This window comes from Vombatus ursinus, unplaced genomic scaffold (assembly GCF_900497805.2).
Source record: "Vombatus ursinus unplaced genomic scaffold, bare-nosed wombat genome assembly UNPS02014773.1, whole genome shotgun sequence".
NCBI classification, from domain to species: domain Eukaryota; kingdom Metazoa; phylum Chordata; class Mammalia; order Diprotodontia; family Vombatidae; genus Vombatus; species Vombatus ursinus.
The window spans coordinates 40,154,990-40,178,622 of NW_020954551.1; the positions used below are offsets into that span (position 1 = coordinate 40,154,990).

At 42.6% G+C, this 23,633-nt stretch overlaps 1 protein-coding gene across 2 annotated transcripts in view; it reads right to left on the reverse strand.

Moving 5' to 3' along the window:
* CFAP100 (cilia and flagella associated protein 100) overlaps positions 1-23,403 on the reverse strand; it is a 45,138-nt gene extending 21,735 nt beyond the window's left edge. Inside the window, exons 1-8 of one of the 2 annotated variants that reach the window (XM_027863994.1) lie at positions 23,337-23,403; positions 20,272-20,460; positions 19,462-19,545; positions 19,276-19,358; positions 17,587-17,779; positions 8,348-8,415; positions 4,004-4,167; positions 714-794 (exon numbers count right to left, since the gene is read on the reverse strand). In XM_027863994.1, coding sequence (XP_027719795.1) covers positions 714-794; positions 4,004-4,167; positions 8,348-8,415; positions 17,587-17,779; positions 19,276-19,358; positions 19,462-19,545; positions 20,272-20,317 — 719 coding nt within the window. In that variant the 5' untranslated portion in view covers positions 20,318-20,460; positions 23,337-23,403. The remainder of the gene's footprint in view (positions 1-713; positions 795-4,003; positions 4,168-8,347; positions 8,416-17,586; positions 17,780-19,275; positions 19,359-19,461; positions 19,546-20,271; positions 20,461-23,336) is intronic. The other variant, XM_027863995.1, reaches the window with a different exon arrangement.
* Positions 23,404-23,633: the final 230 nt, after the last annotated feature.

Genomic DNA, 23,633 nt, shown 5'->3' on the forward strand with positions numbered 1-23,633 from the left:
TAGGATGATTAATAATAACAACATCCATATAATCATATATATGATTAATAATAACAATAACAAAAACAATAATAACGAATAGTAGGAGTGGGCATTTATAAAGTGCTTTACCATTTGCAAAGAGCTTTTCATACATTATTTCATTTGACGGATGGTCTAGTCCTAGCTTTGCTGCTGCCTCGCTGTGTAACTGTGATTAAATCACTGCAGCCCTCAGGCTTCAATTTTCCCATCTGTCACATGGGGATAAGTAGCTGCCCCCTGGCTACCTCACTTCGTGGTGATCCCTCGGAGTCACTAGAGCAGGGGAATGGTGTTTTAGGAAGGTCGGTCTGGAGTTGGGGGAGGGTAATTTCTCTGAGCCTCAGTTTCCTCCTTTGTAAAACAAAGCATAACGGAAGCATAAATCCAGTGCTAAACGGGACCTTAGAGGACATCCAATCCAACTCCCTCATTAGACAAAGGAAGAAAATGAGACCCAGAGAGCTTAAATCACCTGCTCAAAGTCACACAGTAAAACAAGCAGTATTTGAACCTAGATCCTCTGATTCTCAATCTGGGTCTCTTTCCACTGTACCCGAAGAGATGATCTCCCCTCCACATTTCAGCCCTCAGTATTACAGTTCTATGCCCCTAAGATGAATAAAGAGGCTTTCCCCCTAATGCGATGCCTTTTCTGACTCTCTCTGGAAGGAAAGTGGGGAAACTGTCACCTTTTCACCGTTAAGATTTGTGCTGTGATATCTCGGATTTCAATGATCTTCTCCATCTTCACCTTGGCCTCCTTTTCAGCTCTATGACAGAAGGAAGACTTGTTATGAGAGGTAGCCGGACCACCAGCTAGTCAGTCTCATCAGCTGCAGACCCAGCCTAAATTAAAGAATAAACTCCCTTCGAGAAAAAGTTCAATCTAAAGAAAAAAGAAAGTTTGATCTAGAAAGATTAGGGAGCAGTCTTCCATCTTGCTTTCCTTTGGCCTAAGCAAAGAGAGAGGGTCAAAATTTTGGAATATAGGAAATTGAAGGTGCCTAGAGAGGTCATTTGGTCCATTCCCATGCCTCCGGCTTAGGGTGAAGAGGTTTCTTCTTGGGAAATGCGTTCTAAAGAAGCAAGGAGGCTTAATAATGTTTTACCTTCTAATAACTGAAATCCTATTTATCCTTCAAGGCCTAGCTCTAGTCCTGCCTGCTTCAGAAAGTTTTCCTTGACAATGATAGCTCACAATGGCTATCCCTCCTCTGGACTCTTCTAGCACTATCTAATGTCAGTATAGAGCTAAATTATAGCCTGTCTTTAATGTATGTGTATTTTCCCTCCCTTCTACTTAACTATCTGCATCACCTTTGACAAGCCATTTCCTCTGGTGTAGGCCTCAATTTTTTCATCTCTAGAAGGAGGAAATTATTCAGAGGGGTCAAACTCGAAGTTGGGACACAAACAGCCCTGAACCAGATTAAAATGCCATTGGGAAACATTTAACAAAACAAACAAAAATGCAGTACAACATAGATAATGTTAATTTGTGGTTTTCTAAGTCAATAGGTGGCGCCCTGGATCGGTTTCTGTTTGAGTTTGACACCACTGATTTAGAGGATTTTCAGTTCTTGGTCTTATGAAAAACCTACTACCTTGGAAGCTGCTGGAAGGCAGGAGTAGTTTCTCATTTCTCTTTGTATCTCCCCGTGCCTAGAGCTGTGCATGTAGTAGGCATATATAAATACTTGGTTAGTTGGTTGGCACAAGAATCTCTCTGTCCCATAAGGTGTGAAACTCATTACAGTTAATAGTTACTCATATTTCTCTAGTGCTAAATTTACGAAATGCTTTCCTCACAACCATCCTGTGGGTAAATAGAAGCCAACGCAGGTTAAAGAGACCTGCCCAAGTCCAGTGCTCTTTCCGTTATACCACAATCCTTCTTCTCAGCACAAGTCAACCAGTTACCCCAGGCAGGCCACTTATCCTTTCTGCACATCAGTTTCCCCATCTGTAGAACGAGTGGGTTGACTAGATGACACCCACAGTCTCTTCCATTTCTCGAATGATGAATCCCGTGATTCTAAGTCACATTGATTCTCTGGCTCTCCCTCAGTTTCCTTATCTATTAAAGGAAGAGGTGGATTGTGAGGTCCCTTCCAGTTCCAGTTATATGACCCTGTGGTCTGTGCTACTCCTTCCATGCTTCATCCGTGGACCCTGTTTGAGTATTCCCTCCTCAGTTTCTTATCCATCTTCTTTCATGGATGCTATGAACAAGATCTACCCAATGAGTCACAGGACTTCCTTCCCTGGGTCTGTTTATATTTTGAGAGTAACCAAGTGTTTTCCCAGCAATGCACATCTTAAAATGTGCAATTCTGAAGAATGAAAAGTTTTGCATAACCAACAGTCAATGGAGAAATACATGGTGGGTGCAAGGGGATGACAGCGTATTTCCAATGATGACGTATTTGAGGTCATCCTATGCATGCGGCTATCAGGGAGGAAACATGTTTAGAAAAGGAGATGGGCTGCTCAGATGATGTGGTTGAAGAAATAATTGATGCATAGCCTGTGTTCTCCATTGATATCTTCAAAATGTAAAAACAACGGAAATTGGCTACCACACCAAGTCTAAACTTTCCTTCCCGTTTTTTAAGGATCTCTTTGGTCTAACTTCAATTTGGACTCTTCTCCAACATATATCTTCCACTTCAGCCACGCCCAGCTCCTCATTGTCCTTGTCTTGGCCTTGGTAATTCCTAGACCCCATAACAGAGCCGAACACAAAGCTAGGTTTGTGTTCGATGTGCTGGCTTAACTTATGGTCAACCCAACATTGACTGATCCACCAAATACTTGAAAAAGTTACCGGCTGGCAGAAACTAATGAAGGACAGGGGTACTAGCTAGGTGGACCCTGGTGGGTCTTAAAGGACCATATCCTTCCCTTCATGGGTAAGGAGAATATGGGCAAGACTAAAGGCCCAGTGGAGATACAGGTTCTGAGCAGATCAGACCTTGGTGGGAACAGGAGGAGTCCATAATTTGGAGAATGAAAAGAGCACAGACTTGGCCTTTACAAAATGGTAGCCTAAGAACAGACATGATACACTAGGGAGAGGGAATGGAGAGTTACCCTCAATTAATTTTGTCTCTTCACATTTGGCTGGGCAAAAGTTGGTTTAAAAGGGCTGAGTAGAGGCTATTCTTCCTAGAACCAGCCTTCAAGCTTAGTGCTTGAGGACAGGGGGATGGGCTAGATGACCTCTCAAGTTTCCTTTGCCTTCTAGGATTATAAAGGGAACAGGGGCTATTGGTAAGACCTCCAACCCATGTGGTTAGGTTCCTCTAGGACAATGGCTATGAATACCCAGGATAAATAGTGACCTTTGACATGTGTTTGTGCAGCAGTGAAGCTAAAACTAAAGTTAGGATTAAGGTTTTAGTATTAGAGATTGAGTTAGGATTTAAAGATACGATTAGGTTTTTTAGCAATGGGAATAGAGGGGATTATGACTTTCGGGTCAGAGACAGAGTTAGTTTTTAATACAGTGCTTACGAGTGTTTGGGTTTAGGATTAGACTAGGGTACACGCCCCAGTTTAAGGCTTGGTTAGGTGCTTATGGAAAGAGCCAAAACCTAAAAGTATGGCCCCATTTCATTGGAGCGTTAAATCTGGGTATATTGATACTGCCGTAGAAGCGCACGGTACATGGTCCTCCTCTGCCCTGTGAATAGAATACTTTTCCTGGACTGACACCATTAGGGTGTAGTGGGAGGCCAGATTCTCCCCCTTTTCCTTTCTACGCAGGGATCTATGGAAGTTTTCCCACTGTGAGTTTCTGTGGCTCAGCCTCTAGGCTACAGGATAGTTTTTGATCCTCAGTTATTGAGTATAACCACTGGACCTAGAGAGTTAAGGTTGGGAGACACCATCTCGCCCCAGTGATACTTGTCAGCTGCCCCTCCACTGTTCTCATGGGCCTTGCCCCCATGGCTGCACCTTCCCCCCCTTGGTTTACATTCTCGTGGCCTGCACGGAGTTTCGATCGTTCTCCTTCAGGAACTCATCAAACAGAGTCGCGTCCTTCTCAAGGAACTTTTCTGCCTTCTCCAGCTTCATCTCTTCCTTGGTGGCCAACATTTCCAGCCTCAGGATCTCCTCTCTCTTCACCTCCAGGGCATACTAAGGGCCAACAAACCACACCTTGGGGACACAGTTCTAAGGGTTCTCCATGTCCTCCCCAGTCTTGGCCTCAGGAACATACACGGGGTCTACCCTCGATCTTGTGGGAAAGGGGGCATGATGGAAGAGAAGAGGGGAGGGAACAAAAATAGAAAGAAAGAAGGATGGGGAGAAACTGTGAGTATAAGAAGGAAGGTTGTTGTGTTTGTCCTTTGTTCTTGAAGAGGACCATGACATCAGGGAGGTGATGACATGACTTGTATTTGACTTTGATTTCAGTGAGGGAGGGCTGTGCGAGGTCACCAGCCTCACTTTCTCCTCCAGAGCCATCTGGGACCAGTAGCCAGATATTCATCAGGACAACTGGAGATGGCCCAGGATGTAATGGGAGACCCTGATCCTTTTAAGCTAAGGTCTTTTCAGGTTCTCACTTTGAGTGAGACAACACCCATTCAGTGAATAGGTCTCTTTAAGAAGTGAGTCAAGGGATGACCCTTGAAAAATCAAACTGAGAGGAGAAGACCCTCAGGGTTGCTGGCCAAAGGAGAAACAGTTACTATTTACATTCACTCTGAGCCAGGAGGGCCCAAAAAATAGCCATTAAGTGGTACTTGGGCAGGGCAGGGCCCTATTATTGTCCAATCTGTGAGCTCCAGAATTGAGTTTAAGGTGTGGTCTTTGAGAGAGAAATCTAGCCAATAAACCCCAAGTTAATTAGGCAGTTTTCACTCATCAAAATTTGTCTTCCTTTGGGCAGAACACCCTCAGGTAAGGGAGGAAGAGAGGGGAAGTGAAGGAGGAGAGAGGAGAGGAGAGAGGAAAGAAGGAGGGAAGGAAGGAAGGAGGGAAGGAAAGATGGAAGGAAGGAAGGAAGGGCCGAGGAAGAATATGCCTTTCTTCACCCATCAGACTACACCTACCATTTCTGTGCTGACCCGTACACCTGGAATACATTCTCTCCTAATTCTCTCTTCTCAGAATCCTCCACTTGCCTTCAGAGCTCAAGTATAGCCTCACTTTCCCCAGGAACCCTTTCCTCATTCTTCCAGTTTCTAGGGTCTCTGCTGTCCCCCACATTACCCCATACTGATTTTCCATATTCTTCTCTGGGGAAGGACAAACAGTGTTGGATTTTTGTGTTTGTATTCTTGCTCTCTGACAGCACCTGACAAATACTTATTAATTAATTGACTAGCCCTGAGGAAGGCACCTGGAAGGTCTCTGAGGGCCCTTCTGGCTCTAATTCCTATCACTTATGCTCAGCCTCCTCTCACGTTCAGGGCCTGCCTGTAGCCAGAATATAAAAGCAGGAAGAAGGAATTCCCTGCTGGTGCTGGAGGCCCATTTGTAAGATGGCTGTGTACCACCTTGTGCTGGAGAAAAAGGAAGGAGAATCAGAGCTAATAGCTGGCATTTACGTATGTTACTTTATTTGAGCCTCATGACAACCCTGGGAAGTAGGTGCTACCATTACCCCCATTTTACAGATGAGGAAACTGAGGCTGAGAGAGGTTAAATGAACTTGCCTCGACATGCCTTCTGAACCCTTCCCTACTCTCTCTGGCATGTCTGTGTCGAAGGTCACAGGACTCCGAAAGGAGTATCAGCATTAAGGAGAGAGACCACCCTTCTATTGCCCATCCTGACAACTCACAGGTATGATGGAGGTGATCCGATACCTATCTTAACACTTGCAGGAGTCAAAGTGGGAATGACTCACACCACGTGTAAGAGGGGATGGCTCAAACCCTTGAGAGCAGGGGTCTGCTAATCCCTCAGGCTGATGCAGCTTTCCCACTACCTGAATCTATCTTTGATCCCCACTCATGTCCCATGGTAGGGAGTGGGGAGGAGAGGAGAGACGTTGACCATGAAATCTTAGGGTAAGAGTCACAGGCTCCCAAGCCTGGGGTGAGGGGTGGGGAGGGGTCAGAAATGACTTTGAAGATAATCTACTCCAATCTCTTCATTTTATGGATTAGAAGACTGAGGTACAGAGGGGTTAAGCCCTTAAACAAGGCCACTCAGGAAAGAAGAGCTGATTTTGAAGACAGTTCCCACTGGAAGCATCATGGTATAGGAGAAAGGACATTGGCTCAGGAGTCAGAGGTCAAGGGGTCAAGACCTGCCTCTAGAAATACCTGCATGATATTGGGTGGGTTAGTTGATCTCACTGGACCTCAGTTTCCCTAAGTGTAAAATGAGGGGGGGAGGATGGACTCAATGTCTTCTGAGGTCCCCAGATCTATGATCCTCTTCTCTAACCCCAAAGCTAGTAAATAGACTTTTGTATGACCAATGATGGTACCAGTTAGGGTGTGCTTTATTCTTGGCAAACTAGGGAAACAGGAGGATCGCCCTTGATTAGGCAGCTCTTGTGAGGGAGGAAGGGAACCTGCTACTGTGTGCCTACCAGTTTCTTAAAGTAGAATTCCTGGAGATTTCCGACTGTTTATTGAAGTGGCAGAAAGGGACACTCTTAAGTAGAAAAAAAATGATAATAAGGGTGACGATAATAGCCAGAAGTTATATAGCACTTCAAGGTTTCACATACATTATCTCATCTGGTCCTCACAATAACCCTATGAGATAGAAGGTATTACCCTCATTTTACATATGGGGAAACAGGCTGAGAGAGGTTAAATGACTTGCCCAGAGTCACGCAACTAGTGAATGTTTGAGGCAGGATTTGAACTCAGGTCTTTTGACTCTTAAGTCCAGCATTGTCCCCTGGGCTACCTAGTTACATAGATGGGCAGGCAGCACTGGCTAAGGGACCAGTAAGTTATGTGATATAGCCCTTCAGTTGTTCAGTAATGATGATAAAAAAGAAAAAATGAAAAGAAAATAAATGATTGACAGTGGAGCTAGGAAGGATAGACTGGGATAGGCTTGGGTTCAAACAGCATTATCCACTGCCCTTCCAGGCATTAGCCAGTCTCTCCTAGCGGTACTCAGAAAGATTAGGCTACCCTCTCGCCTCTTTCCCTTGGGGGAAGAAATGAAGAGAATGGTCCCTAGAAGGGGAGAATTTTGATAGGTCTGCAAAGACGTCAGGGCTGCTGAGAGATGTCAGGGGAACTAAGTCACGGAACAGAGGTCGCAGCTGTGGACAGTATCCCTCAGGAAGTGCTCAGCCTCTCCGTCATGCTGGTGTCCACATAGGAAAGCAGGGGGTAGAATGGGGCCCCTGCTGATATTGGACACTAGCTTCATGGTATGATTTGTGTCAGAGGAGGCAGAGAGGAAAGGTAGGACTGGGCATAGGACGATGCAGGTGTAGGGCTCAGGGGCTCCTGGACGGCTTTTCTTACATGTCTCTGAATCTATCTCTCCTCCTCCCCTTGCCCTATTGTCTTGGTGCTTCTTGGGAGAGGTCTGAGCGCTGGTCTGTGGCCCTGGGTGGCCCAAGGCCCGAGAACACCAAAGGATTGAGAAGCTCTAACTCTGTCAAGGGGGTACCAGAGGTACCTGTTTTCCTGTACAGTATATTCAGAGACCTTTTCTCTTCCCTAGAGCACAGGCATTTCAGGGGTCTTGGGATCTTAGCACAAGTCAATAAGGGTACGGGAGAGGAAAGAGGGTGAAGGAGAAGGCAAGGAAGGAGGAGGCAAGGAGAGAAGAGAAAGAACAGAGGTTTGGGAAAACAAAATGAGAAGAGGAAAGGGCAAGTTTGCTTTTCGAGTAAGGGGTGAGGACTGAAGCTGCCAAAAGACTTTGAAGAAGCCAGGCCAAGAGCACCCTTCCCATTTTCCTCATTTGTCCCCTTTCTGTGTCCCAACCTTCTTTCCATGCTTTTTGTTTTAAGCCCTGTCACCCCTGAAGAAACCACCAAGCTCCAGAAACAAACTCATTCTACTCAAGGGGACTGGCAAAGGCCATTCCTTGGGAATCTCCCCTCCCCTCCAGACTTCCCCCTTCACCATACCAGATGTCTCCCTGCTCCCTCCAGTACATGGGGGCATAGACTTTTCAATATTCGGGAGGGTGAAGAGGAGGCAAGCTAGGCCTATCCCTCAATAGCATGCTCTGGGGCCCCACCGCCTTGACCCATCCCACTGGTCCCTTTGAGAACATTAGGGACACCTTCATGGTGGGGTGTTCAGGAGAGCCATATTGGAAACTGGTGTTAAGGGAATTGGACTGTCCATTCTGGGGACTCCGTCCACGGGGAAGCTACCTGGATCAGAAACATTTGTCTCTTCTTTTCAATGTAGCTGGCCAAGCTCTCTCTCTCGATCTTCTTATCTGCAATGACAGAAAGATCTTAAGACTTAGAGCCAGAAGGGACTTTAGAGGTCATCTGACCCAACATCCTTTACATTCAGATGCCCTCCTGAGATTGTCCCCAAAGCCCCACTACGCCACACCACTGTCCCTACTCTCTGCACCCTCTGGTCCATGCTTCACACCCCAGCAAGACAAGCCTTTCTCATGAACACATTTGGCCCTGATGCTTTACCTCCCTAGCGTGATGAATTAAAATTCAAACTCCTTAGCCTCAAACTCCAAAGCCACCCCCATTCTGGTGCTGCCCTCCCTACATTTTAAGGCAGTAGAGTTCAGTGAAAAGGAAAAAAAAAGAGGGGATTGGGGCTAAACTTGAAGTCAAGCAATCTGGGTTTGAATTCCGCTTCTGACCCTAGCAGTGGAACCAAAGGCAAGTCATTTTTATCTTTCTGAGCTTCAGTTTCCCCATCTGGAAAATGGGGGCAATAATCTTTACAATATCTACCTCCCAGGGTTATTGTGAAGAAAATACGTTATAAACTAGAGGCAGCTAGGTGGCTCCATAGTGCATGTAGTATTGGGCCTAGGGTCAGGAAGACTGAGTTCAAATGTAGCTTCAGACAATACCCAATTGTGTGACCCTGGGCAAGTCACCAAACCTGCCTCAGTTTCCTCAAACTGTAAAATGAGGATAATAATAGCACCTATCTACTTGGCGTGTTATGAAGATATCTACGTCTCCTCACTGTTGTGAGGATGAGTTAATATTTGTAAAGTGCTTTGCACAGTGCTAGGAACGTAGTAGGCACTGTATGAATACTAGTTATTTTATATTATTAAACTGTAAAAGTCTAGTAAAATGTGAGCTTTATTTTTACTTCTACCCTCTTTCAGTGGGAGGGGAGGGGTATGTGATCTCTCATCCTGAGGGTGTTCTCATCTACTGGAGCAGACCGTGACTGATAATGTTTCATTCTGTGTAACCATTACCATCTTCCAAAATGCTGGAGGCCATCCTCTGGGTATTTTAAAAAATGTTTTATTGATAATACTAAAGGTTGAATATAATTATTAACTTGTATTTCTTCCTTCTGTGTACTCTAATCTCTTTCAGGCCTGTTCTGCAAATCCCCTGCTATCTTCCATATTTCTTCTCATACTATTCCTTTTGCCTTGGGGTGCTTTTTCTCTCTAATTATTTCTCTCTCTTATTCCTACCAGTCCTTTAGAGTCTCCCCAAGTCAGTCCATGTAAGATCCCTGCCAGTGATTTCATATAAGTCAAGTCAACAAGCATTTATTAAGTACCTACTGTATGCCAGGTACCTCTCCTGAGTCCTAATTGGCAATTTTGGCCTTGGGGCAAGAAGTATGAAATGTACCCTCAAATCAACCTTTTAAGACAAATTAATTTGAGTAGGAAGGTGGATGAGAGACCCCAAAAGGCTGCTGTGAGAATGAGCTGAAGAGGGTAGGGCTGGGCCAGGGAAGATTTCAGCTGGGATGAGGCTGTGGTGGGCATGGGTAGAAGGTGGAGGATTGTTTTTCTTTAATTTTTTTCTCTTGATATCTTTGACTTTTACATAACCTGCCTTTTCCGATATATTCCTTCCTCCTCCCTCCTCAGAGAGCCACCCCTTATAACAAAGAATTTAGAAAAGAGAAAAGAAAAACAGTTGAGCCACACAAGCCAACACATTTACCAAGTTCAATGTTATAGGTATTGTTCCACACTGGTAACTCCCTACCTCTGAAAGAAGAGAGAGATGTATTTTTTTTTTTTGCTTTTTGGTGAGACATTAGGAGTTAAGTGACTTGCCCAGGGTCACACAGCTAGTAGGTGTCAAGTGGAGAGATGCATTCTTCTGCCTCTTCTTTGGGACCAAGCTTGGTCATTGCAATTTCACAGCTTATGGTTATGTTCCATGGTTCTTTCTCTTTGCATCACTGTGGTGATTATGTAGATTATGTCCTGGATCAGTCCATGTAAATCTTCTCAAGCTTCTCTGTCGTCTTTATAGTCATCATTTGTTACAGTGCAGTAATATCCTATTACATTCATCTACCACAACGCCAGCCTTTCCCCAGTTAATGGGCATCTATGTTTTGTTTCCAGTTTTTTGCTGCTTCTAGGAACATTTTGGTGTTTATAGGATATTGTGAATGCTTCTGAATTGGATTGTTCTTGCTAAGTAGATGCTAAATTTAGTTGTTTCTTAACTGCTAACGGTATATAAGGGTTCTGGCCCTGGATCCTGAGATTCAGGCTTCCAAAAACCAGGGTCAGTCTTAGGACTTCTCATACATCATTCCTTGGCTTGTGCACCAACTTAGGGTGTCTGAAGAAAATGTTAACAGTATGGCTTGTGTCAAGTACAGACCCTAAGAAGAAGAGATGTAAGATGACAATTCCCCTCAGAGGTGGGATCTCAACAGATATGGATCATTGCATATATTTTTAGATTTTTTTTTTGATGTATTGATTGGTTTTTCTGATTTTTTTTCTCTTTTTCTTTTAAAAATATTTGTTACATGGGATGGCTGATGGGGGATAAGGGAGGAATTGGGGAAAATTTAAACAGTGTAAAAAAACAAAAGATTTTAATAAAAATTTTTTTAAAAGACTATAGATTATATCTAAGTCACTACAGCTATAGGTTAAAAGGTCCCTCTCAACTTATGTAAAAGCACTCAAGTTAACTATATATATATATATATATATATATATATATATATATATATATATATATATATAAGAGCCTTTATTTCAAACATAGAAATAATGGGAAAAAACCCCAAGGCTTCACAAGAATCCATAAAGAGTCGAGACAATTCTTCTACCATCTCTAGTCCATCTCACTTTGCTCTTTGGGCTACAAATATAGCTCTCCAGTCTCATAGTACTGTTCTGTGGTTGAGATGTCCCCAGAAGGGAATCACATTTCATGCCAATAGAGAGATGGCCCACTTTTTCTCTGTTGAGCCCCACCAACCTCTAGGGACCTATGTGATTTTCTAGACTTATAGTGCTACATAGGGTTTGAGGGCTCCCTGAAAAAGAATTTTTCACTTGGTACTGAAAGTGAGCCGCCATTCCTCTTTCCATCACCCTGGCACAGTCCACGTAACTCACAACAGCACTCATGAGCAAAGTCCCTGTTGGTTATTTTATACTGTGACTTAATCCATTGCTGATCATCCAGTTCCTGGGCCTCTTGCTTGTTTCTCTCCTCTCCAAAAAGGAATTTGTTTTTATCCAGGATAGGTCCCTCTTCCTCTTCCTCTTCCAGGAGGTTGAGACAAGTACTTTGACATTGACCAGGAACTTGGTATTAGCCAAGAAATTTCCCCTTCACTCTTCCAATGAGATCCTTCATATTATCTTTTATTTTTTAGTCTTTTGACTTTGTTTTATTGTTTCTTGATGTCTCATGAAGCCATTAACTTGCATTTAGTCAATACAAGTTTTTAAGGATATTCAGTATTTTTTTGTGTCTTTTTTACTAAGCTGTTAATTCTCTTCTCATAATTTTCTTGCATTACTCTTATTTCTTTTCCCAATTTTTCCTCTCTCTTATTTGATTTTAAAAATCCTTTTTTTAAAAGCTCTGCTAAGAATTCTTGCTGGGCTCATGTCCAATCCACCTTTTGTTTTGAGGCTTTCCTTATAGGTGTTTTCAAGTCATTGTCTTCTTCTGAGTTTGTGTGTTGAGCTTTCCTGTCACCATAGTAGCTTTTTATGGTCAGATTCTTTGTTGTTGGTGTTGCCTCATTTTTCCAGCCTATTTCTTGACTTTGGACTTTATGTTAAAGTCGGGCTCTGCTACCTCTGGGGATGGGGTAGGGGAATGTCTAGCCCAAACTTCTGTCTTTTATGTGCTTCTGCCACTGTTACAGCTCGGTGGTTACCTAGTTTTGGGGGCTTCCAAAGTAGTGTAAACTGGGGAGAGGTTGGAGAGACTGTCCCAGCCTGTGCTGTGTTCTGTGCTCTCTTGTGATTGTGACTACTTTTCTCCACCCTGGAACTGTGACCTAGAGATGGGTAATGGACAACAGAGCTGCCCAATATCACCTGATCCTGCATCTGCTCCTGGTACAATGGTCATCTGGGATCTCTTTCTGATGAGGTGTTCAATCTCCTTCACGTTTCTGACTCTTAGCTGCTCTGCCTGCTGCCACCCCACAACCCATAGCTGGTGTCACTTCTACCACTACCACCATGCCATGCTCCTGGCCAGCCCCAACCCCAGCATCTGAGGCTTCTCTTTCTGGCTTCCTAAACTTCCCTGGGCTAGAAAGCTTACTGTGATTTTTTTTTGTTGGCTTTCCCAGGTCAAAATTTGGTTTGACACACTTTTTCAAGTTTTAGAGGGAAGCATTGGGAGAGCTGAGCCAAAAAGCTGACTTCACTCTGCCATCTTGGCTTTACCTCTCTCCCCTCTCTCTTAGGGAGAAAGGGTCTAGGGATGCTTGTCACTCCACCAGTGCTCTGGGTAGCTCCTATCCCTCCTAATATATAGTGCCCACTTGAGGAATTCCATTGATTCTCTATCACTGCCTCTCAAAAGCTGCTCTCCTTAGATCTTCCCATGTGGGGAGGGTTGCCCCCTAAGTAGCCTTTTCCTTCCCCAAAGATTCAAGTTTGGTTTCTGGTCTCCAAACAATGGACTTGCTGTATCCTATACAACTCCAGCACTGTCCAAGAACATGAGAATGGAGGACCTAACAGTTGGGACTCATTAAAGGCATGGGTTATTTGACTCTAGAAACTCTAGTGCAATACCCTAGATATTGTAGGGTCTTTACATCAGTTGAAAAGAATAATCTGCTTTACTGAGAGTTCCTGTGAACTCCATTCCTGAATCATTAAAAAAAAAAAGGGCAAGCATTTATTAAGCATCTATATATTATGTTCAAGGCTAGGAGTTAAAGAGACCTTACCATTTTATCTTAACATTGGATTTGTGATGTCTGCTTTGCTAGAGTCAGAAGGTAAGCTAAACACCCAATTCAACACAGAAATGGAACCCAGTAATGGCAAAGCAAACAAATTGAATCACTGGGATTGTGTCTGGGATTCCAATCTATTAAAACGTATTAGTTATATCAAGTCACTACTTAGAAGACGGTTGACTGTCATGGAGCCCTTTTAATATCCAAGAATCCCAATTATCTGGAGGGAGTTTGTTTATAACCTTACCAAGGGAACTTCTGGAAGATTTTAATCAATGACCTCAGATGAAAAGGCTTGAATTCAGGTTACGTATGAAGAACAGTGAGTTTCGGTAATGAAAGGTAGCTTGGCCTATTGAATAGCGTGCCAGACTTGGAGCCAGGGAGACCCATACTTGAAGCCTGCCTCAGATACTTACACTCTGTGTGGTCCTGGGCAAGTCATTTACCAACTTCGCCACCTTTTTTCACAGAGTTGTAAATGTCAAATGAGATTCTTTATTTCCATCTCCATCTCCATCTCTCTTTATATCTGTATCTACTTCTATATCTTATCCATATCTGTTCTTTCTGTTGAGTTGTTTCAGTCATAACCCCATTTGGGGTTTTCTTGGCAAAGATACTGGAGTGGTTTGCCATTTTCCTTCTCCAACTCATTTTATGGATGAGGGAATTGAGGCAAGCAGGGTTAAGTGACTTGCCTAGGATCGCACAGTTAGTAAATGTCTGAGACTGGATTTGAACTCACAAAGATGAGTCTTCCTGACTTCAGGCCCAGTTCTGTATTCATTGTACCACCTCACTGTCCATCCATATCTGTATTCGTATCTATATCTACATCTATATCTATATCTATCAAGCACTTTGCAAACCATAAACACACTACTTAAAGCTGAAGACCTCAGCTATGGACTAAGGATTCACATTGCTGCAAACTGAAAGAGTTTAGGTTTAGGCTAACATCTCATACCATATAGCATTGATTTAGAATGAGGCGTACACTCTCAGGCACGGCCAATATGGAGGCTCGTTTTGCTCAGCTATAAGGGAGGCTTCTATTGTGAGGGTAGGGCAGGATCATTGGGAAGTAGTAGTGATACAAAAAAAATCATAAAAATGTGTTTAAAAAATTAAATGTTAACATTTCAAAGTATAGAAAAAGTCAAAAATATTTGATACATTACTTTTCTTTTTAAATTTAATTTTATTAATTTCTTTTGCAATTAGCAAGCATTTATTTTCTTTCCATCCCACTATTTCCATTCTCTCCATTTGAACAACAAAAGAAAGAAAGAAGAAAACCCTTATAATAAATATGCATAGTCAAGAGAAGAAAATCTCTCCTTGACTACATCCAAAAATGCATGTTTCATTCTTCATCCTTCATCAATCACTCTTCTATCAAGAATGGGTAGCATTCTTCACCTTCAGTCTACTTGAGTCTTGATTTGTAATTGTATTGACCAAAGTTCTTTAGTCTTTCAAAGTTGTTTTTCTTTATAATGTTGTTGTAATTGTACAAATTGTTTTTTATGGTTCTCACTTCACTTTTTGAAAAATATAGATCTTCCTAGTTTCTTCTGAAACTGTCCATTTTGTCATTTCTTATGGCTGAATAATATCGCATTACATTCATATACCATAATCCCTAGTCATTCCCCAATTGACCAGCACCTCCTTAGTTGCCTCCGCCAAAAGAGCTGTTATAAATATTTTTCACCATATGGGTCTTTTTTACTTTTTCTTTGATCTCTTTGGATTATAGACCTAATAGTTGCATTATTGTGTTGAAGTGAATGAACAGTTTATTGACTTTTGGGGCATATTCCAGATGTCTTTCCAGAATGACTTAAGTTAATTCATAGTTCCCCCAATAATGTACTCTTGACTATGCATATTTATTATGAGGGTTTTCTGTCCCTCTCTCCTCCCTGAGATGGAAAGCAATCCACTATGGGTTATACTTGCATCTTTTTGAGCGTTTTATTAGTACAGTATTAAAACTGCAAATTAACTTTGGTAACATTGCCATTTTTTGTTATTTTGGCACAGTCTAATCATGAGCACTGAATATTCTTCCAGTTATTTATTCTGGCTGTTTTTTCTGTAAGGAGCTCTTTTGAATTGAATCTATGTAAGTGTTTTGTGTGTTTTTGCAGATTCAGCCTCAAGCATTTTATGCATTTTGTAGTTATTTTGAATGCAATTTCCCTTTTTTATTATTCTCCTTTATTATTATTATTATTTTGGCGAGGCATTGGGGTTAAGTGACTTGCCCAGGGTCACACAGCTAGTAAGTATTATGTGTCTGAGGCCGGATTTGAACTCAGGTCCTCCTGACTCTACGGCTGGTGCTCTCTCCGCTGTGCCACCTAGCTGCCACTTTTTTATTATTCTCTTTTAAATTTGTTGTTTGGGAAATAGCTCCTGCCTCACAGGACTGTTCTGAAAATCAAATGAGAGAGTATTTGTAAATCACTTAGCACAGTGCCTGGCCCATAGTTGGTACTTAATAAATGTTTATGCTCCTCCCCTTCTCCTTGTTATTATATAGAAATGCTGTTGATTTTTTATGGTTTATTTTGTAGCCTGCAAATTTCCTAAAGGTACTAATTGTCTTGATTGGTATGTTTGCTGATTCCCTAAGACTTTTTTTTTCTTTTTGGTGAGCCAGTCAGGGTTAGGTGACTTGCCCAGGGTTACACAGCTAGTAGGATTCTGAGGTCACATTTGAACTCAGGTCCTTCCGACTCCAGGGCCAGTACTTTGTCCGCTGCACTACCTAGCTGCCCTAGCCATCAGCAAATAGGGATGGTTTTATCTGCTCTTTGCCTATCTTTAAGCTTTTAATTTCTTTCTCTTGTTTTATTTCTGCTTCCTAACCTTTCTAAAACTATAGAAAATAAACTATGTTACTTTTCAATCAGTAATGGTCACCTTTTTCAGATTGATATGTATATAGACATCAATACTGAATTGTCAGTTTTCATGGAAGTATAACAACATGAATAAATACTAAGGTTTTCATATGAACAGGATAGACCTTTTCTTTGATGATTCAGAAGACATTTTTGGATTTTGCAAGGACTCATGGTCGTGACCATTAAATTTAATTAAATAAATCATAAATTTTAGAGTTAGAAGGGACCAAAATTTTAACTGGTATTAATGAATTCCTTAACAATAATAATGACTCATATTTCTATAAAGCTGTAAAGTTTATAAAACTCATCCCTCATCACTTCTAGGGCTTATGAATTCAACAGGCAGTCTGTCTCTACTCTGGACATGCCTCTTTCTCGAACCCAAGTTCCTTTTACTTTGCCCTTTTCCAGAATTTTCTATACCACATGATTGCTTTCTTATTTGATTCAACTAGGTCTCTTCTAGCCAAAACCAAGGTCTCCCTGCCTATGACATCAGAAATGGGAAGCCAATCAAATGTGCTTTGATGTGAACATGCTCTTCTCTCTTTCAGATCTATAACCACCCTCCCATTGACTAGAAGGATTGATGTTCCAAGTCCTAGGGCACTACTCTATGAGGACATCACTGACCTCTCCTTTTCTTCCCTACTATGTCCCAAAGACCACAGCACCTAGAGGTAGGCTGGAGCCAGCCTGAACTGGCTCATAGCTGATGGTTAAATTTTAACGTTTTTCTACCTTGGAAATGGGCAAATGCCATGAACCAGGGCTTCATTTATTGCTTTTTGATTGTCTAGACTTAAAGTATTGATGATACAGATTAACTTAAAAGTATGTCCTGCCTACAGATTTGTTTTTTTTTGTTTTTCTGGGAGCTGATTGTTAAACACTAACCAGCACACCCCTTCCTGCCGCCTCCTTGGCTGTGTAGCCTTCCTTTATTTTATCCACCCCTGGGCATTTCATTTTGGGCTTTCAGGCTTCTATATGTGGTCTAAATTGTGCCATAATAAAGGCTTGTTGCTTTACATATCACTGGCCTTCCTGATTCTTTTGTGAATCTAAGTCCCATAATGGATGGATAGATCATTGTTGTCCCACTTTATAGATGAGGAAACTGAGGCTCAGAGAGATGATATGGCAGAGTCAGATTTTCCAGTTTTAAATTGCATACTTTTTGCAGAACACACTTGCCAGGCTGCCTCCATTTAGAAGACTAAGTCTTAGAGAAATGAGGTGATTTCCAGAACCCCACTTTACCCAGCCATGGAAGACTGGCTTGGGGTATCTGGATTGAGTGGTGAGCGTACCTTTGGTGACGGTGATTTTCCAGGAGGCAATCTCTCGAAGGTCTCGGAGGCGCTGGGCCTCAGCTTGCAAAGCCTGGTCCTCCATGTGGTCTTCCATCTGGAGCTGCCTGCGGATGTTAGTGCACTTGGCAGCTATTTTTGAGGAATAGGTCATCTTCTCATAGACTCTCATGGTTTTCTTTGCCTCCCTTTCCTGGAGGAAACAGGTTGGTTAGAGTAGATGCCCCATCTGCCCTTCTCTGCTCCCCACCCTCCCCTCCAATCATCCAAAGATGAGCTCAATGTGGACAGGATGATGCTGCAGGCTATAGGGTGCTAGCCATCAACCTGGACCATGGGGTCATGTGAGTATTCCCTTCTTAATTATTGGCTTTGTGACTACTAGGTGTTAGATGGAACATGTGGTGGTGGAACTGGGGAGAACGTGTGTGTGTGTGTGTGTGTGTGTGTGTGTGTGTAAATGTGAACATGACAGGCAGAAACACAAAAACACTATGTCAAGGCATAGAGGAAAGACCTCTGAAGAGAAACAGGGACAGCGACAAAACAAAGTTAAAGAAACATGGAGACAGACGGAAGAGAGCAACTATGGGTTATGGATCATATTTAATGACTGGCTAACATCTGCTTTTACCTAAAGGGCTTAAATGTTAACCAAAAAACTCGAAAATGTGCACTTGGGAAGGAAATGTAGATTCTTTTCCTTGACTATACCTCGCTGGTGTGATCTGGTAATCCAATCCAAAAAATCTCTGTCTTTACTGAACCATCCCAGGGTGAGCAGCCTTGTGCTCAGGTTTTCGAGTCACACAGGAGGAGAAGTAGCCACAGTCTCTGCCCTTGAGGAGCTTACAGTTTATCTGAGGGCTCACTTACATGGAAAAATAGCAAATCCCACATTTAACGTTGAAAGCCACACTAAGACTTTGGAGACACCTCGTATTTATAGAGAAATGCAGATTGGCTGGAACTAATTCCAATATCTGCAGCTAGCCTAGACTTTCTCCCTCCTGACTTTTAGCACAATGGAGAAATGATATCAATGATTTCAGACTGGAAGATTTGGCTACAGATTGGGGCAATGTGAGTAGCCTTAATGGAGGAAGTAACTTTGGAGTTGGACCTGGAAGGATGGGTTGGGATTTGCGAGAGGACAGGAGAGGACATCCTATGGGTGGAACATAGCATATGCAAATGTAGGGAGAAAGGAATGAGCATGGTATATTTGTGGGATGGAAAGTAAACCATAAGGGTAATACTTCATGCAGGGGAACCACAGGAGATAAAACTGAATAGGATGGGTAGAGGCAGGTTCTGGAGGGCCCAGAACAGGAATTTGGATTTGATGTCATAGGCACTGAGGAACCATCAAAAGTTCTTGAGAAGGGGAATGATAATGATAAAAGCTATGCTTTGGTAAGATTACTATGGTAGCATGTGAAAGATGGACCAGTGTTAGCTGGAGGCAGGGAATTGAGCTAATCAATCATACAGGTCTTCAGCAATACAGGTTGATGATTATTCAAGCTATCCATGGGAACAATTATCACACTATGGGGAAACAGAGAAAGACAGGCTTGATCCATACATTCTAGTGGGATGTGGAAAACAGGAATAATTGCAAAGTGTTTTTGTTTGTTTGTTTTGTAGTCAGATAGGGAATCTCCCCAGCCCAGGCCCATCACTTACCAACCGATGCTTTTCTTTCTGTCTGTCTCGAAGCAAGAAGAAATCCGTGTCTGGGGACATGTAGAAAGGGTTTTCCACCTCATCTGTGTTAAAAAAGAAAAGTAGGGGGAAAAAACCCCAATCTCTTGCTGCCTACAAATATTAAAGCTTTTACCTCAAAGACCACCATTCAACAAGTATTATTACCTGAGGCATCCTCTTTGACTGTGGACTGAGTTGAACATTTGAAGGCCACAGGTAAAGGACTGCTGTAGACAGACTTATGTGGTTCTTTCACAGAGACAAAGATGGAACATCATGACGTATCTAGCATCACTAGTTTTTTATATGACATTGTATTTTTCCCCAACTCCATGTTAAAACAATCTGTTAACATTTTACAAAGTTTTGAGTTCCAAATTCTATTGTAACGCCATGATGTATCTAACACCGCTATTTTTAACATATGTTATTTTTCCCTAATTCCATGTTAAAACAATTTAGTTACACTAAAAAATGTTTTGAGTTCCAAATTCTATCCCTCCCCTCCCCTCCCCTCCCTGCCCCTTCCCTCTCTCTGAGATGGTAAGCAATCCGATCTAGTGGATACATAGCATCGCTATTTGTGAGGTGTTGTTACTTATTTGAATCCATTCTTTTCCTCAGTCTTTAGCAACTGGTCTGTGAGGTAGGCTGGTCAGAAGCCATTCTCCCTTTCCGCAGAGCAATCCCACAGTCTTATTTGGTTGAGAATTTTTAAACCGACTCTACAGATGGGAGAATTGAAACTCAGAGACTGACTTCTGTGGTCCTTGAAAACCCTCTTGTCTAGTTGACTTTTTAGCCATGGTCTAGAGCTCCATGTTTCTAGCCTCCAGGACAATTTCTTTGTGAACCCTCTGGGTCCAGCTGTGAAGTTCAGCACTAGAATGACTCACCACTAGTTGCTACTATAAATTCTAAGTTAAAAATATTGTTGGAGGAATTGAATGCTTAAATAACTGCTTGAAGTCCTACCATTATTGGTCAATGTCTTCTGGGCTGTAGATGGCAACCTGGACATTTTGAAGTAATGAGATTGCTAACAACTCTTCCCCCAAGAGATCACCTAATGATGTATCAGTCCTTCTATGGATGTATCAGTCCTTCTATGGATGTATCAGTCCTTCTATGAATTCCAGTATGGAATTCCAGCTGCTGAAGACCCTGGAGAAAGAAAAGACACCCCAGGGATCAGGGTATTGGCAGAGGCGAGGGTACTCCTTACCTCCATGCAGTATGGTGAAATGGAAAAGACATTGGACTGGGCCTCAAAGGCTCTGGGCTCACTTCCCAGAAGAGCCATTTATTATTTTTTTTGTGAGCTCAAGAAAGTCACTCCCTCTCTCGAGGACTCCATTTTCTTCTCTATAAAATCACAAAGTTGGACCAGGTGGTGTCTAAGGTAGCTTCCAGTTCTGAATCCCCACTCACATCCAAGTTTGGCCAAAACCTGAAGAGAACGCTTAGAAGTCTAGCCATGTTAAATGGCATGATGCTTGTAAGGGAAGAATGCTATTGATATTAGTACTAGTCAATCAACAAAATTTATTAAATACCTATTGATATTAAATAATTATATTTATTCACAATTTAATTATTAATTTCATCATCAAATTATTATGCTCATTATTAAATTATAATTTATTAAAAGGATCAATATTGAATGACTAATTTATTCATTATATTACTAAATTATTATAATCATTATTATTACATTATTCATGAAATATCTATTAATTAAATATGTCAGACACTATGTACCTACCTCATAGGATTGTTGTGAGGATTGAATGAGCATCTATGTCAAGGGCTTTGAGAATTTTAAAATGCTACATGAATGCCGGGAATTATTATTACAGTTCATAGCAGTTAGATGTAGAAAGGACTCCTTAGAAGTTATCTACTCCAGGGGGCAGGTAAGTGGTGCAATGGATAGAGCACCGGCCCTGAGTTCAAATCCAGTCTCACATCAGACACTTGACATTTACTAGCTGTGTGACCCTGGGCAAGTCATTTAACCCCAATTGCCTCACCAAAAAAAAAAAGTGCCATACTTCAACCATCATTCTGACCTACCAAAAAAACAAAAAAAGAGAAGTTATCTGCCCCATCCCCTCTTTATTTTACAAATGGGGAAACTGAGGCCCATAGAACTTAAGAGATTTGCTCAAGGCCTCTTGAGTAGTTGACAGCAGAATTGGAGTAATTATAACAAATCACATTTCTATTATCACTTTTAGATTTACAAAATGCTCACTACATAACTCTGCAAGTTAGGAAGCATAAGTATTATTATCTGACCTCTCCCCCATTTTACAGATGGAGAAGATGATCCTTAGTAACTTGCCCAAGGCTCACACAGCTAATATATACCAGGGCTGAGTCTCTCCTAACTCCAGGTCTAAAAATCAAATCCAGGGCATCAGAATCCAAGCCTAGTGTTTTCCCTCTGCATCAATGTGCGTTTTATTAATCACCAACAACTCTAGACTAGGAGCTGTGGTGGGAGCTGAGAGACACACAAAAAGAATAACAAATGTCTCGGTCCTCACCATCAAGGAGTTTACAGTCTATTGGGGAAATAAGACATGGACCCTAATAACTATAATACCAAATAGAACATAAGTACATGATAGCACAATGCCTTTCAAGATTGGAAGCCAAAAGGATCATTTCCAGTTGGGAGTTCTAGGAAAACCTCATGGAGGTACTTATTTACCTATTAGGATGACAGATCTAGAAGAGACTGGAAGATTATCTGGTCTAATCTTGTCTTCTGACAGGAAAGGAAAGTGAGTGCCAGAGAGGGGACAAGACTGGCTGGGTTAATAAGTAGCAGAGCTGGAGCTCCAACCCATTCTAGTGTTCTTTCCACGATGGCAGTCAATCCTTATCACACTATTATAACTGGTTGGAAATATCTGTGTTGGGAGCCCTGGTGACATGTAGGCAACTACATGGCACAGAACATAGACCACCAGGTGTGGAGGCAGGAAGAAATGTGTCTAAATGTTGCTTCAGGTACTTAATAAGCTGGATGACCCTGATCAAGTCACTTAAGTCTCTCTCACCCTCTTTCCTTTGTCAAATGTGAGGGCTAGACTCTGTGCTTCTCAAGGTATCCTTGAACCCTAAATCTATGAACCTTTGGAAGAGACTGTCCTTACACTTAGCCGGTAGAAGGAAGAAAGGGAATACTTCAAAGGTAAGCGTACTGGAGCTGGAGACAAAGGGCAGAGAGGTTCCAATCTCTGCCACAGTTGTTCTACCTCTGGTCACTTACTTAACCTCACCTGGCCTCAGTTTTCTCATCTGTAAAATGAAAGACTTGGACTAGATGTCATGGGCTGAATTGAATTGAATAAGTATCTGGCTGGAGATATCTGGAAATGGCAGTGATCATGCCGGGAAGTCTCTGCTATGTGCTAAAAGACTGCGGAGCACAGCATGCCATGGAGGACGGAGGAGGGCTGCTGCCCAGCAAGGGAAAGACTGAGGCTCCAAGTCCTGCCTGATGGCATCCCTGCCTTCTCAAAATCTGCGACAGGCCTGCGGTTGGGAAACCTACAGTTTCACTGGACGGTCTTCCTCCCCTCTTCTGCCCTCTCCCGCCAAAGCCAAACCCCACTTTCAAATGACCTGCATTACATCTAAGTCCACCCCAGCTTTTGACTACTTTGTGCAATCACTCCTTTGTTCTCGTCCCAGGGGTTTCTATAGGGAATATATATCGTCGGAAACGAAAAGGACCTTTAGTTGTCTTTTCAATAGAAACCCCCGGTGGTTTGGGAGGGGTGGTGGTGGTGGTGGAGGGTGGGACAGAGTAGGAAGCTAGAGTTCAAGAAAGGCGCCGATTTGTAGAAAATCACACAGCCCTGGACTGAGACAAAGCCGATCTGGAACTCAGGTCCACTTTTTCTTGGATTCCCAGCCCAGCGCTCTTTCCAAATAGACCGCTGCTTCTCTCTTCCCTGCCTTTGGAATTTTTTTTTCCTGAAAGAAATAGAGGATGTCTGGCCTCTTCCCACGCCCGGACTCACCCACCAGCTCCGGGGTACAATGACTGCCCTTGCACAGCGTCAACTATTTGGGGTTTGCAGAAGCAGCTGCGGCAAGAAAGACAAGGAGAGCGCGCACTCGACACCCTTTAAAACGAAGCGAACTTGGCGGAGACCGTATTCTTTGACTTTGTTTACGTTGCCAGGGCAACCATTCTTCCGTCTCTCCTCGGAGACAGGTTGTCACAAAGCCCTCGGAACCGCAAGTGGCGATGAAAGCCTGTGCCGCGGGAGGGGTCGATTTTACTTGTCCTGTTGTAGGCGGGGTCTGGGCTGCAC